Source organism: Ornithodoros turicata, unplaced genomic scaffold (genome assembly GCF_037126465.1).
Source record: "Ornithodoros turicata isolate Travis unplaced genomic scaffold, ASM3712646v1 Chromosome31, whole genome shotgun sequence".
In the NCBI taxonomy this organism is placed as follows: Eukaryota; Metazoa; Arthropoda; class Arachnida; order Ixodida; family Argasidae; genus Ornithodoros; species Ornithodoros turicata.
The window spans coordinates 1,487,327-1,501,610 of NW_026999355.1; the positions used below are offsets into that span (position 1 = coordinate 1,487,327).

At 45.8% G+C, this 14,284-nt stretch overlaps 1 protein-coding gene across 2 annotated transcripts; it reads left to right on the top strand.

The window, feature by feature from the left end:
- The first annotated feature begins 445 nt into the window (after positions 1 to 445).
- On the top strand, positions 446 to 9,690 carry LOC135373747 (sodium-dependent glucose transporter 1B-like). Of its 2 annotated transcripts, none has more exons than XM_064606834.1 (4): positions 446 to 581; positions 2,419 to 2,545; positions 5,214 to 5,372; positions 7,374 to 9,690. In XM_064606834.1, the coding sequence occupies exons 1-4, from the start codon at positions 495 to 497 to the stop codon at positions 8,354 to 8,356; spliced, it is 1,356 nt and encodes a 451-aa protein (XP_064462904.1). In that variant the 5' UTR covers positions 446 to 494; the 3' UTR covers positions 8,357 to 9,690. The 2 variants fall into 2 exon arrangements, with proteins under 2 accessions (XP_064462904.1, XP_064462905.1); XM_064606835.1 differs by lacking the exon at positions 446 to 581 and adding an exon at positions 1,044 to 1,160.
- The last annotated feature ends 4,594 nt before the right edge of the window (positions 9,691 to 14,284 follow it).

A 14,284-nucleotide genomic window follows, 5' to 3' on the forward strand; every position in this document is an offset into this window, starting at 1 on the left:
GTTCCCAGAATACTCAAGCCGAGGATGCGAAAAATGTCATTGCTTTTAGCAGCCGCTGATGTAGTATATATAAATGCTGAACGTCATGTCTCCTCGTGCACTGCTAACCGTGGGAAATATGCCACCCCCACCCCCCTGGGGACAGCCACAAGATATTCCGTAGAACGACGAGAATAGACGCATTCCAAGGCAAAGTCGATATTCCTGCACGGTGCGAAAGCTCAACATAATACGCGGCGAAACTTTTGCCCGATGAGCAGTGTTGTGTACGTGTGCGTTTTCTTCCACTAGAATGTTCCGCGGGGATGACAGGAAGCGCGCACTTATCGCAGTTTTGTGATAGTATGATGGATGCGCAGGTAGATACATTTGTGTACGGCTTCCTGGGCATAGCTGCAAAAAAATCTCGATCGCGTCCCGGGATTCACGTTTAGAAATTCCGAGATTGTAAAGAGGGCCGTAACAGAGATTCCGAACCATAACTACAGCGATACATGAGAGAGATGCCGCCTGTCACGCGCGTGTTCGTCTGTGTGAATGTGAGTGTGACTGGCAGCAATGTAAGAGAAGATGTATTGCGGGTAAGTGCGTGTCCGCTTGTTTCCTTGCGTGGCTTGATACGTTGAAGAGAGGGTAGCTAGTATGGTGTAACTGGTAGCATCCCAGACCGGCAATCAGAGGGTGTGGGTTCGGATCCCACTGCTGGTACCTTTCATTCAACTGCCATATGATTCAATTCAAGCATACACCTGGGCCTTGTGAGGCTTGTGTTGCGTTTTTTCTTCCCTCATTCACTACAACGTTACCAGACTGTTCGTACCCCCCCCCCCCCCCAACTCGTGGCCCCTGACGTAGATCTTGCCGCGAAGGCCGTGTAACATTGACGCTCGTTGCCTGTCTATTTCGACACCGATTAACACTGCGCCAGCTCTATTTGCTATTCCGTCAGTCGTCACCGACGTCGATGAGCCTTTTACAACGCTCGAAGGGCGAGAGAGATAAAGGCTCCCTTATGAGGCCAGTAATGACAGGAACGATTGCAAGGCTCCCACGTCAGTCGGCCAGGTAGCAGTCACCAGAGACCGGTGAAAATGGTGGACAAGAATACACTTCTACGAGTGGTGAAGACCATCAACGTGGACCTGGCTTGTTCCGGAATAGTACGGTGAATTTTATTCTGATTGTGCGGGACACAGCGACGCAGAGCAATAACTTGAAGATATGCATTGTCTATCCTCGCTAATGCCTGCATCCATCGTGCCACTCAAGTTGTGTCCCTCTCTCTCTCGATATGTGTTTCATTGAGCAATCTGCTGACATGTTGCGGCATACTGCTCGGGGAAGCGTCCTCGGCCTACTCCAGAATATCGTGTCACCCGTTTCTTATTCGCTCTCTTCCTGAAAGCCTGCAGGGGCCCGCCCCGATGAAGGTATACGCCAGTGCCGTGTTCCGTAAACTTTTGTCCCATGCTGTACAAGCAGGGAAAACACGTGCGCACTTCGTACTTCGACGGCCCTTCAAGTCAGTTAGTGGTGGCATAGCTCCCCATATCAGAAGTGACTCTAAGCCTTAATCCGGCCATTTCGGTGGATTACGTTAAGCGCGACCAAGCACGTGGCGATCAGCTGGCGACTACACCAAAATGTAGCTCGCAAGCTTGCTTGATAAACGGATGGCGCTTGGATTCCCTTTTTTGGACGGTGAAACCGGCTCCACCCACGAGGTAGCAAACGATGAAAAATGACCAAACTCTGCCTATACGCGACTCTGCACAGCCTGATTGATTTTAAAGGAACAGTCAGGACAGTTGACTTGTTTCAGGATTATGGTTATATTCCACTAGCAGTTGCGTTTCGACTGCATAAGCGAAATCTAGTTCGACAGAACCTCGTAGTTTTGAAGAAAAGCTAGCCGCGTGATGATTGCGTCCGGTTTCGTTTTTTCAGTGACATAAGCGTAAACTGCCCACCTCGTCTGACGTCACAAGGACGTGCTACCGTGATAAAGGGACTCCTCGGATATATGACGAAACGTAGCGAGTTTTTTCTCGAATTAGTCACTAAATGCTAGAGAGAACAAAGAACGGAAAATCTGCTGGCATTGACGTCACGACAGTCAAGCCAGTAGCTAAAAAGTGAACAAACGGATGCGAATTTCGTTAAAATGTTTTACACATTGTGTCTGAGCAGAAAGCACGAGACAACGTTTCTTTGCCCTGTCAAGGGCCAGGAGTGTCACTAATTTCAACGCATTCAAGTTAACGCTCCGGTTATCCAACGAGAACCCATAACTACAAATTCGTCGCCTTTACGAAATGTCCATTAATGTCCCAGATAAAATAGGCTCACCTGATGTCAAATGTTTTTAAATGTCGCAAAGTGCCAGTGAATAAATATGTTTCACACTCTCGCCATCAGGGTCTCATTACAACGACAACGGCTGTGGGCCTTTTGGACCTGGCCGACATCTACGGGGCGGACGTCAAGAACGTGGCTCAATTGGTGACTACCCGGGGAGTTGGAGGACTACTGGGATCCTTTATTGGTACGCGTAAGAAACACTTTCCACTGACTCGTAGACCCTGATCCCACTACCAGAGTTCGAGGTAACCCGTTACAAGTAACTCGTTACTGTAACTAAGTTCCTTTTTTTGGTAACTTGTAACTTAACTCGGTACTTTTGCGCCGTGGTAACCTTCAGATGAACTCGTTCCTTTTTGAGGTAACTTTGCCAAAGTAACTTAAGTTAAGCTCCAAGTTACTTTTAACTCGCTTTTCACTCACGTCCACATATTTTCTTGCTTTCTCTCCGGTTCCTTCGTGGCATTTTTTTGCCATAAAACGTGATATTCAATCAATTACAGTATTTTATTCAGGAAGTAAGAAGCGCTGCCATTGAAATGAGGCTGAACCATTGTGCGCCCACAGGGAGTAAGATGCAAAGCATTGGAATAGACCTCTACCAGAGAAACGTCATCATGACATTGGGAGACAGACTGAAACGGAAACAAATCGGAAGGAGAGGGCTGGGTTTCATGAACGGGCACTTGTTCGCTGCCTCGTCCCATTGAAAGCGAAGTAGGACCGAGGGTCGCGTCCCTTTAAGGGCCCATATCGTAATCCCCTCAAGACCGTGGCTTTCGGGCGCGACCTTGTTCACCTCTAGCTTCGAGCGTAGTTCAATTCTACAAAATTTTGGCGCTGTCGAACACTATGATGTCATTTGTTTACAAACAGGGAGAGGTCTAGGGAGAGGTCTATTGTTGAACATAAACGAAAACGATCAAAGCGTGTTGCACTCCTCCGCAGGCAACTCAAGGTCTAACTCAACTGCTCACGCGCGCTGCACCTGCGTATGCTATTTTGTGTCCGAAGTAACTTGGAAGTAACTCGATCTTTTTTTTTTAAGTAACGCAGTAACTGCGAGTTACATTTCAGGCTGAAGAACTTCGTTATTAACTTGTAACTTAACTTGTAACGAGTACTTTTTGACGGGTAACTTATAATTAACTAATTAACGCACGTACTTTTCCGCTGTTTTCCCACTACCCTCCCTCGTCGTTCAGGTACATCCCTGTGCATCCAGTGTATCAGCTATGGTGTACTATGTAACTTTCTTCAATTAACCATTTGGTGTTGTTTCCGACTGTCACATTATGTTTATGTTCGATCATGTACAGATTTATTAGGGTTATTTGTACAGGGTTATTTTGCCGATCCCTGGTCACAGGTGCGATGTTACCCGGTGACTGCTCTAATATGTGGCATGATCGAGCTCAGCGATACGCCATGTCGACCTTCACGTGAGTTCGTAGCCTGCGGCTGAGCTCACACCTTATCAGATTAATGTGATCGCGAGTTTCGCGACCCGAAATGCCGAGCTATCCCGCCATATCGTCTTCTTGCGGAGTACTTCTGCTCCACCGGTCTGGTGACGACTCTCTGAAAGCCCCCATCATCTTCCCCTCATCTGTTCCCAATGCGCTATAGGGCAGTGTACCGCCTCAGCGGCGGTGAATCGCCCACCTCATCATCATCCAATGTGTGTGTGTGTGTATCACGCCATACTGCGTAGTTGGTACCATCGACTGCAACATGACACCAAAGAAAGTGTGACGATTTGGAGTCGTTGGTGACGATTAATAACTAAAAGGGACAAGAACCGTTAGTGCCGTCTCCAAAAAGGGGACAGGAAATTGCGAGACACAGGGCGAAGCATTGGTTTCGAATTAATTATTTCATTTATAGACAGTGCTTTGCGTGTCTCAGTCAGCATTTTGGTCTCCAAGTCCAGTTCTATAAGGTATGCGCCATGTATTTTATCGCTATTAATTTTGCGACAACAGCACACCCATCGGTGCTTGTTTCTCTTTTGATCCCGCGTTAGCGCCGCGAAGCTCCTGTGGCTATGATCGGCGTGTAGACGTGGACAGATTGAGAGAGGACAGCAGGAAGGAGTGGGGGACAGGTGTGGTTAGTATCCGTCCTGGGCGGACCTCAGGGGGAACTGTGCCGACATTCGTCTGGAAAGTCTTTGGGAAAACTCAGGGAAAACCTCAGACAGCGCAGCCGGTCACGATACGAAACCGCGTCACCTCTCAGTCTCAGCGTGGAAGAACCACTAACCAGTACGCCATGCGAGCTGCTCACATTGGTGCTTGATCGGCTCACATGACGTCATAGTCAGGTAGACATTCAAGAGTCTTAACTTCGGGATCAAAAAGGGACCAACTATTTGTGTTAGTTGTACTATCGTTTCTGAGAGTTCCCAGTTCTTAGTTCCGTTCGCAGTTGTCCTAACACCCGAGCGCAACACTTCCCACCTACTCCTCCACTGTCGCCTGTTCGCCGCTCCCCGTGCCACTCTAATGGAGCGGCTACCTGCTCTAGGGCTGAGGGAGGTCACGCTGGCAACGCTACTGGGCCCTCTGCAACGGCCCGTTCAGTAGCGCGTCGGAAGGGAACTCGTACGCTTCCTTACTGACACAGGGCTCGCGCTGAGCCTGTGACTGCGCCCCTTCTTTCTCTCTTTTCGTTTTGTCTTTCTTTTTCTTCTTTTTATTTTTCCTTTTTTGTGAGCGGGAATAGCAAGTCGGCTTCTGGAGCCAGGCTAACCTTTCCCCTCTTTCGTGTTTTTTTTTTTTTTGTTTTGTTTCGCAATAAAACTATATCCCCCCCCCCACCCGATTTTAATGCAACGTGTTCTCCTGCAGGAGGTTTCTTGTACAACCGCTACAACACTCAACTCGTGACAATCGGCATGATGCTGCTACAGGCGGTGAGCGTCGTGCTTCTTCCCATTTGTGGGAGGCTGGCACTCGCCCATGTTGCTGCTGCTGTGTCGGGAATAGCCATCGGAGCCTTCGACACAGGTAAACAACAATCCACAAGCGAAATGAACTTCTGGACGTCCATGGGCGTCGTATAGGTGTCTGTCCTCTCACTGTGAGGTGGAACTCGCAGCCCCAGCAGTATGCCTTGTCATGTATCCCATATGTACCGTGTTTACTCATATTATTAACGGACTTTTTTGACCCAAGAGGCTTAGCGCCATAAAGAGGAGCGCTGATTACGCGAGGAAAACTGACACTCCCTCCACTCCACGGTGGCCGTCACCGCACAGTGCAAAAGTTAGACTGCGTGGAATAGTTACGAATGATATGACGAAGCGCACAACTTATGACCACAGACAGAAGAAAAGAAGCACACACACAGGCGCTTGCTTCCAACAATTGTGGAAGAAACGCACACCATGCCGCATAAGTAGCTCGCAGACGTCATGCGGTTACGTTATGTACTACACTCTGATAGCGAAATGGAGGGGTTACCCACGCACGCATGCCTCAGCTGCGATATCTGCTCGTCTTCAATTATCTTACGTATGACACTGTCTTACTTATCCCAATACAAACACGTCCGTGGAACAGAGGTTCGCAACCGCTCTCACTACATAGGGGACAGCGAACCATTCGTCACATTTTCGTTTTGTGGTTCAAGTTGCCCCAGTGCTCTCACAACCGATCACTGATACAGCGTCCAGACTGTCCATTGTGTTGTCTTTCAGATGTTAGGAGACTTAGTGAACTGCATACTACGTAGGCGTTCTTGGTGTGCGTGATGCATCCCACTCTGATGTCTTCCATCAGATTAGTCAAGCTGTAAAGCTACCAGCTTCTCTGGGGCTGCAAAGACTATGCTTATCTTGCCCTGACTTGCTATTTTGTTCAATTGACGAAGAAGACAAGATGTGAAGGCACGGAATGACAGCTGGCGGTTGATGCTGTCCACAAAATGTGTTCCCCACATCCACGTGCCATTACAGGTATAATAATGCGGTGGCACCAGTGTCGACGATGGAAGGCCACTGGGCAGACGATGTTCGATACTGACGAACTAGTTTCCAAAGAATGCTTGAAATCTGACTGTCAAAAAGCACGTGCAGTTCGTCTCTACGTGGTCACGGTATACGGCCATTATATCCGTCGAGCGATGTTCCACATCTGAGGCGATCTTGCGTGTGTTGGATATCCCATGCGAAGCTCCACATCGCGTCATGCTAGGGAGCAGGCAGCCATAAACGTGTCTCTTTTGCGCTCGGAAACTGTCTTATCGAGATTGGCCGATTCGAGAAAATTCGCCATGAAATTTGTGGTTCACTGTTCCAGGGCACATTGGTCAGTATGAGATATGTAATGATGAAGTCATGAGTGAATAACGATACTATGGCCAAGTATTTGGTCCCACATAGCAACACGTTTCCATGCATGTTATTCCCAAAGTTACGCTTGCCGCGTAACGTGCATAGCACGCTCAGATCTAACAGCCAACGCATTGACGCATAAAATCCTCATGACCAGACAATATCAGAGCACAGAAAGTCACACAATAGCCCAGTTCAGCTAAATCGTGCAAAATCGTGCTAAATCGTGAAGGAGGTCAGCGTCCCACAGAAAGTCCGGGAAGAAAAACAGTGCCTGATGGCACTGCAAGATGGTGTCAGGGATCTAACACTGGTGCCAACGTGAACTGTGCCTCATTGATGTTATTCAACCGATATTATAGGACATCCCTTCCGTTGTCATACATGTCACAGTCCATGACCACATGCTCGATATCTGCCAACACAGCACAGTTGGAGCATATACTATCGTTTCTGCACAAAATATATCGAAAAAATACGGCGCGAAGTACCAAATCCAAACCGTAACCAAGGTAAGCGCGTCTCAAGGTGTTTACTTCTTTCATCTCGATCCTGAAACCGATAATATGGTATTCATCGCGGATTTCCATGCGCTGTAGAAAGAAAAGTATACCATAAAATATCTTTTGGCTAAGAAAGATAATGCAACTTGACTTACGTTTTTCTCTTCCAGGTGCCAACATATGGCTTATCAATTTGTGGCCGGCGAACTGCGGACCATCGCTTCAAATATACCATTTCATGTTCGGTGTTGGTGCCTTCGTAGCTCCACTCATGACGTATCCATTTCTCTCGCCAAATTCCACAACGAACGAATCCCTTGACGCCAACATCCAAGTCAGCCCCTTATTAGGTTCCGCAGAAATCGTCCAAGACGTTTCACCCTCTGCATCACTTACCTACGCAACCGAGCCGTCACGTATCCATTACGCATTTGCCATTGTATCGGCAGTACATGTCTTCATAGCGATACTCATGGTAGTAAGTTACATTGCGGACAGGTCAGACTGCAAACCTGTTCCCCTTGACAACGCCGAAAGTAATCCAGGAAGCGGCAAGTTCGCTGCGATTCTACTTTCTGTTTTGAGTGTCTTCATCTTCACGGTCATAGGGCTCGAATGTTGTTACAGTCAGATGTTGGCAACGTTCGCCGTCAGCAGTGCGCTTCATTTCAGCAAGTCTTCCGCCTCGTACCTGACGTCCGTCTTCTTCCTGACGTTCAGCCTGGGCCGTGTCATGTGTGCCTTCTGTGCGGCTGTGTCATCACCTTTTAAGATGTTGCTGTGCTCCCAAGTTTTACTGCTAGCTGCCCACGGCGTGCTCGTATTTCTCGGGGAGTCTTCAGCGATTACTGTGTGGTCGATGACGGCAGTGACTGGACTAGCGCAAGCGGCACTCTACGGTACAGCCGTCGCGTGGTGTGTGCGTTATGTGGTGCTCGGCTTCTTTATGATGTCAGCCCTTACGGTGGCGGCATCTGCGGGTTCGATGGCTGCCCCCGTCCTGGTCGGGTTATTCATCGATGACATCCCGATGGTAGTGATGTACGTTTGCTTCGGCGCTACTGTACTCATGGGCTTGCTGTTGGTAATCATGTTCCTGTTGACCAGGAACAAAAGTGTACTCGCACCTGTGGAAGCGAAAAGCTCCGAGTGACGGACTTTGTTAGCGTGTTACGGTACAAGACGTCTGTAATTGTAAAGTGGCTGTGATGATGATGATGGTGGTGGTGGTGATGATAATTATGGGGACAAGAACAAAACGGAACTGTGCATCTCCCTGATTGCTTACTTGCGGAACAATAACAACAGATAAATTAATCATGATGAATATGGAAACACGCCACATGAGCTACGGCCCATGTATTTGCGCAGGACGTGCTCTCGTTTGCAATTTCTTGAGTAGGAGAATATAATAAATTGTATACGGTCAACCCTTGATGCATGAACGCACGGAATTTCTTAAACTGTTCATGAATCGACGAATTCATAGGTTGAAGTTTTGAATGAACGGAGGGAATGGAGTTATAATGAGAGAACAGCTTTGTTGAACTTGGTCAAAGTCGATTTTCTGTTTGAAAGCTCCTTGTCCACCCCAGTTTGAGTGAACGTTAATACCTTGGGGGGCGTGACACTTCGTTACGAAGTTACACCGATGTCAATCTAGCATTCCAATTTTTACGGCAAAGGGAGTAATGGATGCGCAGAAGGTCGGCATTGCGAATATCGATACTCATGCGGCTCTCCACCAGTGAGGCAGCGCGGGAGAAATCACGTGTATACAAAAACCGATGGGAATGGCCGTAGCTCTCGCTCATCCAACGTCATGCCTTGACGTGGGCTTGCGTTCAAGGACCTGTATCCCGTCAGCTACGGCACGTAGAAAAATAATATTTTTCACAATATCCTCACGTGCAGTGCAATGCGTGCATGATCTCATAAACTACATATACCAAAGACGAAAGCTCTAACGGACCGGCGAGGAAGGGTTAAAGCTGCGATCCCAGTCCTCCGTTCGAACCAATGGCATTTTAGAACCCGGTCACGTTAGTATGAGCATTGCGTCGCCTTGAAGCCTTGGCTTGACGCCTTGGCTAGTCTATGCCAGTTCTTGAAGACCGTGGCTAATTACTATCCTGTGGACAACGGAGAGTTCCCGATTTTCAACAGAGAGCGTTCTTACCTTGCTATAAAGCTGAGAGTAAGACGTTATGCTCGATTACAACTGCGGTTTATATCAGGATTAGGCGAAAACAAAGAAAAACTACTTTGTCTGGAAAATTGTTTGGTCCCAGGCCACACCCAGCCCACCATCGCTCTGCCTTGAAAGCTCTCTTGCCCTTTCTGGATACCATAGGATTTGGATCCTTATTGTGAAGGGGCTCATTATTTAATTCCCCACATCACCACCACCCATGGGGTAGAGTATCGCCTCTGGCGATGAAACTCCCCATTCATCATCTCACAATAAAGTTGTTGTCCTTGTTTTTACTTTGTCTGGTTCATCTGGTTCTCTTTGTCATCATCGTTAATTTATCTGTTGTTGTCGCTGTTGCATCACGATATGCGGATGGTGGGACAGTGCGATATTTTTGTAATAATTGGCGTCCCGTTTTGAGACTGGCTTTGTGAAAATTATGGACGAAAATGACTTTTTTTTTAACTTGTCCTTTTCGACTGCTCTGCGTAGTGCTGACGGTCAAGCCATTAACTGAAGATGTAAACAACAATTCCTAGGATGCTCAAATCATCTGAAAGCGAAACTGGTCCAGGACACCTAGCGTCAATATTTGCAACCATTGATTTGTAAATTTCATTTCAAACAAATATTTCGTCTCAGTCTTCACTCGCGAAGATATTTATTTCATTCTTGCGTCGTGTTGATTCCTACAACTTCCCACAGATTGATAGCGTAGTAGCTGATAATAATGGTTTAGTCAAACTAAAAGAAGGTTGCAAGCTGTCATCATCCTGTGGCACAGATGGCACCACATCTACAATTTTAAGGAGTACCAACGATGTATCAGCCAAGTTTCTAGCATTAATATTATCCCCGTCTCTGTCTATCGGCATGATTCCATCAGATTGGGCGGTTGCGAAGATCATTCCCACATTCAAGTCAGGAGATAAAATGGACACGCAAAACTACGGGCCCCTCTCTAACCAGCGTGCCATATAAGTTTCTAGAACACATTATAATTTCTCACCTAATGACATTTCTTGAGGCTAAGGACTTCTTCTCAGTTTTTCAACACGGCTTTCGACGTGGCTATTCCTACGAGACCCAGCTTGCCGGCTTAACCCACGATGTTCTAAAAAATCTGAATTATGGCTATCAGGTTGACGCTGTGTTTATTGGTTTTGCCAAAGCCTTCGATCTGGTTCCTCAAGCTCGTCTTTTAACAAAGTTATCCAAACTAAATATCCATCCATCCGTTCTCACATGGATTCAAAACTTTCTAAGCAATAAATCACAGTTTGTCATAGCCAACAGTACGTCGCCATCTCCCGATCACTTGACATCAGTTATCTCTTATTTATATTAACGACTTCTTTTCTCGTTGTCTTCTTCCGTACGTCTGTTTGCAAACGATTGCGTTATGTGTCGTAAAGTTTCTAACCCATTTGAACGTGATGCCCTGCAAAGCGATTAGGACACGACTGCACGACTTAGCCTCTACCGGTTAATGCTCAAAAATCTTGATTACGATATCCTGGGACAATAAGCATATCTATGGGTATTCCCCGTGTTTTTCATTAAAAATACGGGTTTTTGCACTAATGGGATACTGCGGGCCTGTCAATTTTGATTAGGGTATTTTAAGACAATTCCCATGTCTACGGGTATTGCACATGCTATTCATTAATAATGCGGGTTTCTGCACCATAATGGGATACTGTGGGATGGTCAATATGGATTGTGTTATTGTGAGACTATTCCCATGTCTACGGATTTTACTCATGGTTTTCATTAAAAATACGGGTTTCTCTACCGTAATGGAATACAGTGAGACTGCCAACCTTGCTTTCGATATTGTGGGACTATTCCCATGTGTGCGGGTATTACCTGTGCTGTTCATTATATGCGGGTTTCTGCACCTTAATGGGATGCTGTGGGACTGTCGATCTTGATTACGATATCCTGGGACCATATGCATGTCTACGGGTATTCCACTTCCTTTCCATTAAAAACGTGGTTATTTGCACTGTAATGGCATTCTGCGTGTCTGTCAATCTGGATTACGATATTGTGGGACTATTTCCGTGTCCATGGGTATTACCCATGCTTTTCATTCAAAATGCAGGCTTCTGCATATAACGGGATACTCTGGGATATTCTATCTGGTTTATGATATTGTGGGACTATTACCATGTACGCGGGTATTACCCATGCTTTTCATTAAATATGTGCGTTTCTGCACTGTAATGGGATAGTGTGGGACTGGAAATCTTGATTACGATATCCTCGGACTATAAGCATGTCTATGGGTATTTCCCGTGCTTTTCATTAAAAACGCGGGTTTTTGCACTAATGGGATACCGTGGGACTCTCAATCTGGATAGCGGTATTGTGGGACTATTCCCATGTCTATGGATTTCACCCATGGTTTTCATTAAAAACGCGGGTTTCTGCACTGTAATGGGATATACTCTGGGACTGTCAGTCCTGATTACGATATTGTGGGGCTATTCCCACGTCTACGGGTATTCCCCGTGCTTTTAATTAAAAACGCGGGTTTTTGTAATAGGATTCTGTGGGTCTGTCAATTTGGATCACAATAGTGTGGGACTATTTCCATGTCTACGGGTATTACCCATGCTTTTAATTCAAAATGAGTGTTTCTGCACTGTATTGGGATACTATGGGACTGTCTGTCTGGATCACAGTATCCTATTACTGTGCAGAAATTCGTATAATTAATGATAAGCATGGGTAATACCCGCACACATGGGAGTAGTCCCACAATATCCTAAACCAGATAGACAGTCCCACAGTGTCCCGTTATACTGCAGAAACCCGCATTTTGAATGAAAAGCATGGGTAATACTCATAGACACTGAAATAGGTGTCTATGTCTATAGGTGTCTAAAGGTGTCTATAAGAATATCGTAATCAAGATTGACAGACCCGCAGTATCCCATTACAGTGCAGAAACCTGCATATTTAATGAAAAGCATCGATAATACCCGCACACATGTGAATAGTCCCACAATATCGCAAGCAAGGTTGACGGTCCCCACTGTATCCCATTACGGTACAGAAACCCGTATTTTTAATCAAAACCATGGGTGAAATACGTAGACATGGGAATAGTCCCAACATACCGCAATCCAGATTGACCGTACCACAGTATCCCATTATGGTGCCAAAACTTGCATTATTAATTAAAAGCATGTGCAATATCCGTAGACATGAGAATTGTCTCAAAATACCGTAATCAAGATTGACAGTCCCACAGTATCCCATTAGTGCAAAAACCCGCGTTTTTAATGAAAAGCAGGAGGAATACCCATAGACACGTTTATAGTCCCAGGATATCGTAGTCAAGATTGCCAGTCCCACAGTATGCCGTTACAGTGCAGAATCCCACATATTTAACGAAAAGGATGGGTAATACCCGAACACATGAGAATAGTCCCACAGTATCCCATTACAGTGCACAAACTCACATATTTAACGAAAAGCAAGGGTAATACCCGCACACATGGGAGTAGTCCCACACTATCCTAAACCAGATAGACAGTCCTACAGTATCCCGTTATACTCCAGAAACCTGCATTTTGAATGAAAAGCATGGGTAATACCCATAGACATGGAAATTGTCCCACACCTAATGAAGATTGACGGTCCCACAGTAGCCCATTAGAGTGCAAAAAACGCGTTTTTAGTGGAAAGCACTGGGAATAACCGTAGACTTGCTTATTGTCCCAGGATATCGTAATGAAGATCGACAGTCCCACATTATCCCATTACAGTGCAGAAACCCGCATATCTAATAAAAAGCATGGGTAATATCTGTACACCTGGGAATAGTCCCACAATATCGTAATCCCTATACAGAGTCCCACAGTATCCCATTACAATGCAGAAGCCCACGTTTTTAATGAAAACCATGGGTAATACTCGTAGACATCGGAATAGTTCTACAACACCGTAATCCAGATTGACAGTCCCACATTATCCCGTTATGGTGCAGAAACCCACAATATTAGTGAAAAGCATGTGCAATATGCGTACACATGGGAATTGTCCCAAAATACAAAAAAAAAGAAGTCATGTAGCCCACACATAGACACTTCGATTAAATTGCGTGAGAAACGGATTAAAGTATGTGAAATGAGGATTAAAAATAATGAAAGGAGGATTAATTCCGATGGCAAATGGATTAAATGTCATGGTATAGGGATTAAAATGTACGACAAGACGATTAATAACGACGAAAAAGCTGTTGTAGGGCTGTTTCCGTGGATCTTCTCTTGCAGAATCCGAATTGCGAGGAAACGATGAATGGGTGTTTTTCAAGGAACGATGCCATAACCTGTTCTATATTACCTTTTCCAGAGCTTTCGAGAAAATCGGAAGTACTGAAATCCTGCGGTAATTTGATAGCTCATGCACGTTACCGCCTTTATGTAATACTGACACTTTAGCTATTTGCATTTTCTTAAGAAAAATGAGTCTGAATTTCTGAATGCCTGCCTTAGGAAAAAATGAATGAAGGAATGAATAAAGGAATGAATGAATAAATGAAAGAAATGTCGATGACGAAACGATTCGTACAATGGGCAGGAAATAAGGATGTGTATAGTACAGAGAGGAGTTCTCCACAGTGCGTGCACTCGGGTGGCTCTACTCTAAGAAGAAAACCATGGGTGAGGTAACAATGTCCATGTCTTAGCCGTGTACCTGTAGCCTCGTGTGATCTCTTGTCTAAACTTTTTATGGGGTGTCCGACGCTATTTTTAACCAGGTAGAGTTTATCCTTTGTCTGTATGTCCCAGTACTTTTGCCATATTTTGTTTATTGTTTTCTTAAGAAGTGGTTTCAAGTCCTGAAAAGGCGGGTCAAACGTGTCACCTCTGC

Excerpts from the sequence above, each read along its gene's own strand:
- LOC135373747 (XM_064606834.1), top strand. The coding sequence starts at position 495 with ATGAGAGAGATGCCGCCTGTCACGCGCGTGTTCGTCTGTGTGAATGTG. Across the intron at positions 582-2,418 it reads TAAGAGAAGATGTATTGCGG|GGTCTCATTACAACGACAAC; the intron begins GTAAGTGCGTGT and ends TCTCGCCATCAG. Across the intron at positions 5,373-7,373 it reads CATCGGAGCCTTCGACACAG|GTGCCAACATATGGCTTATC; the intron begins GTAAACAACAAT and ends TTTCTCTTCCAG.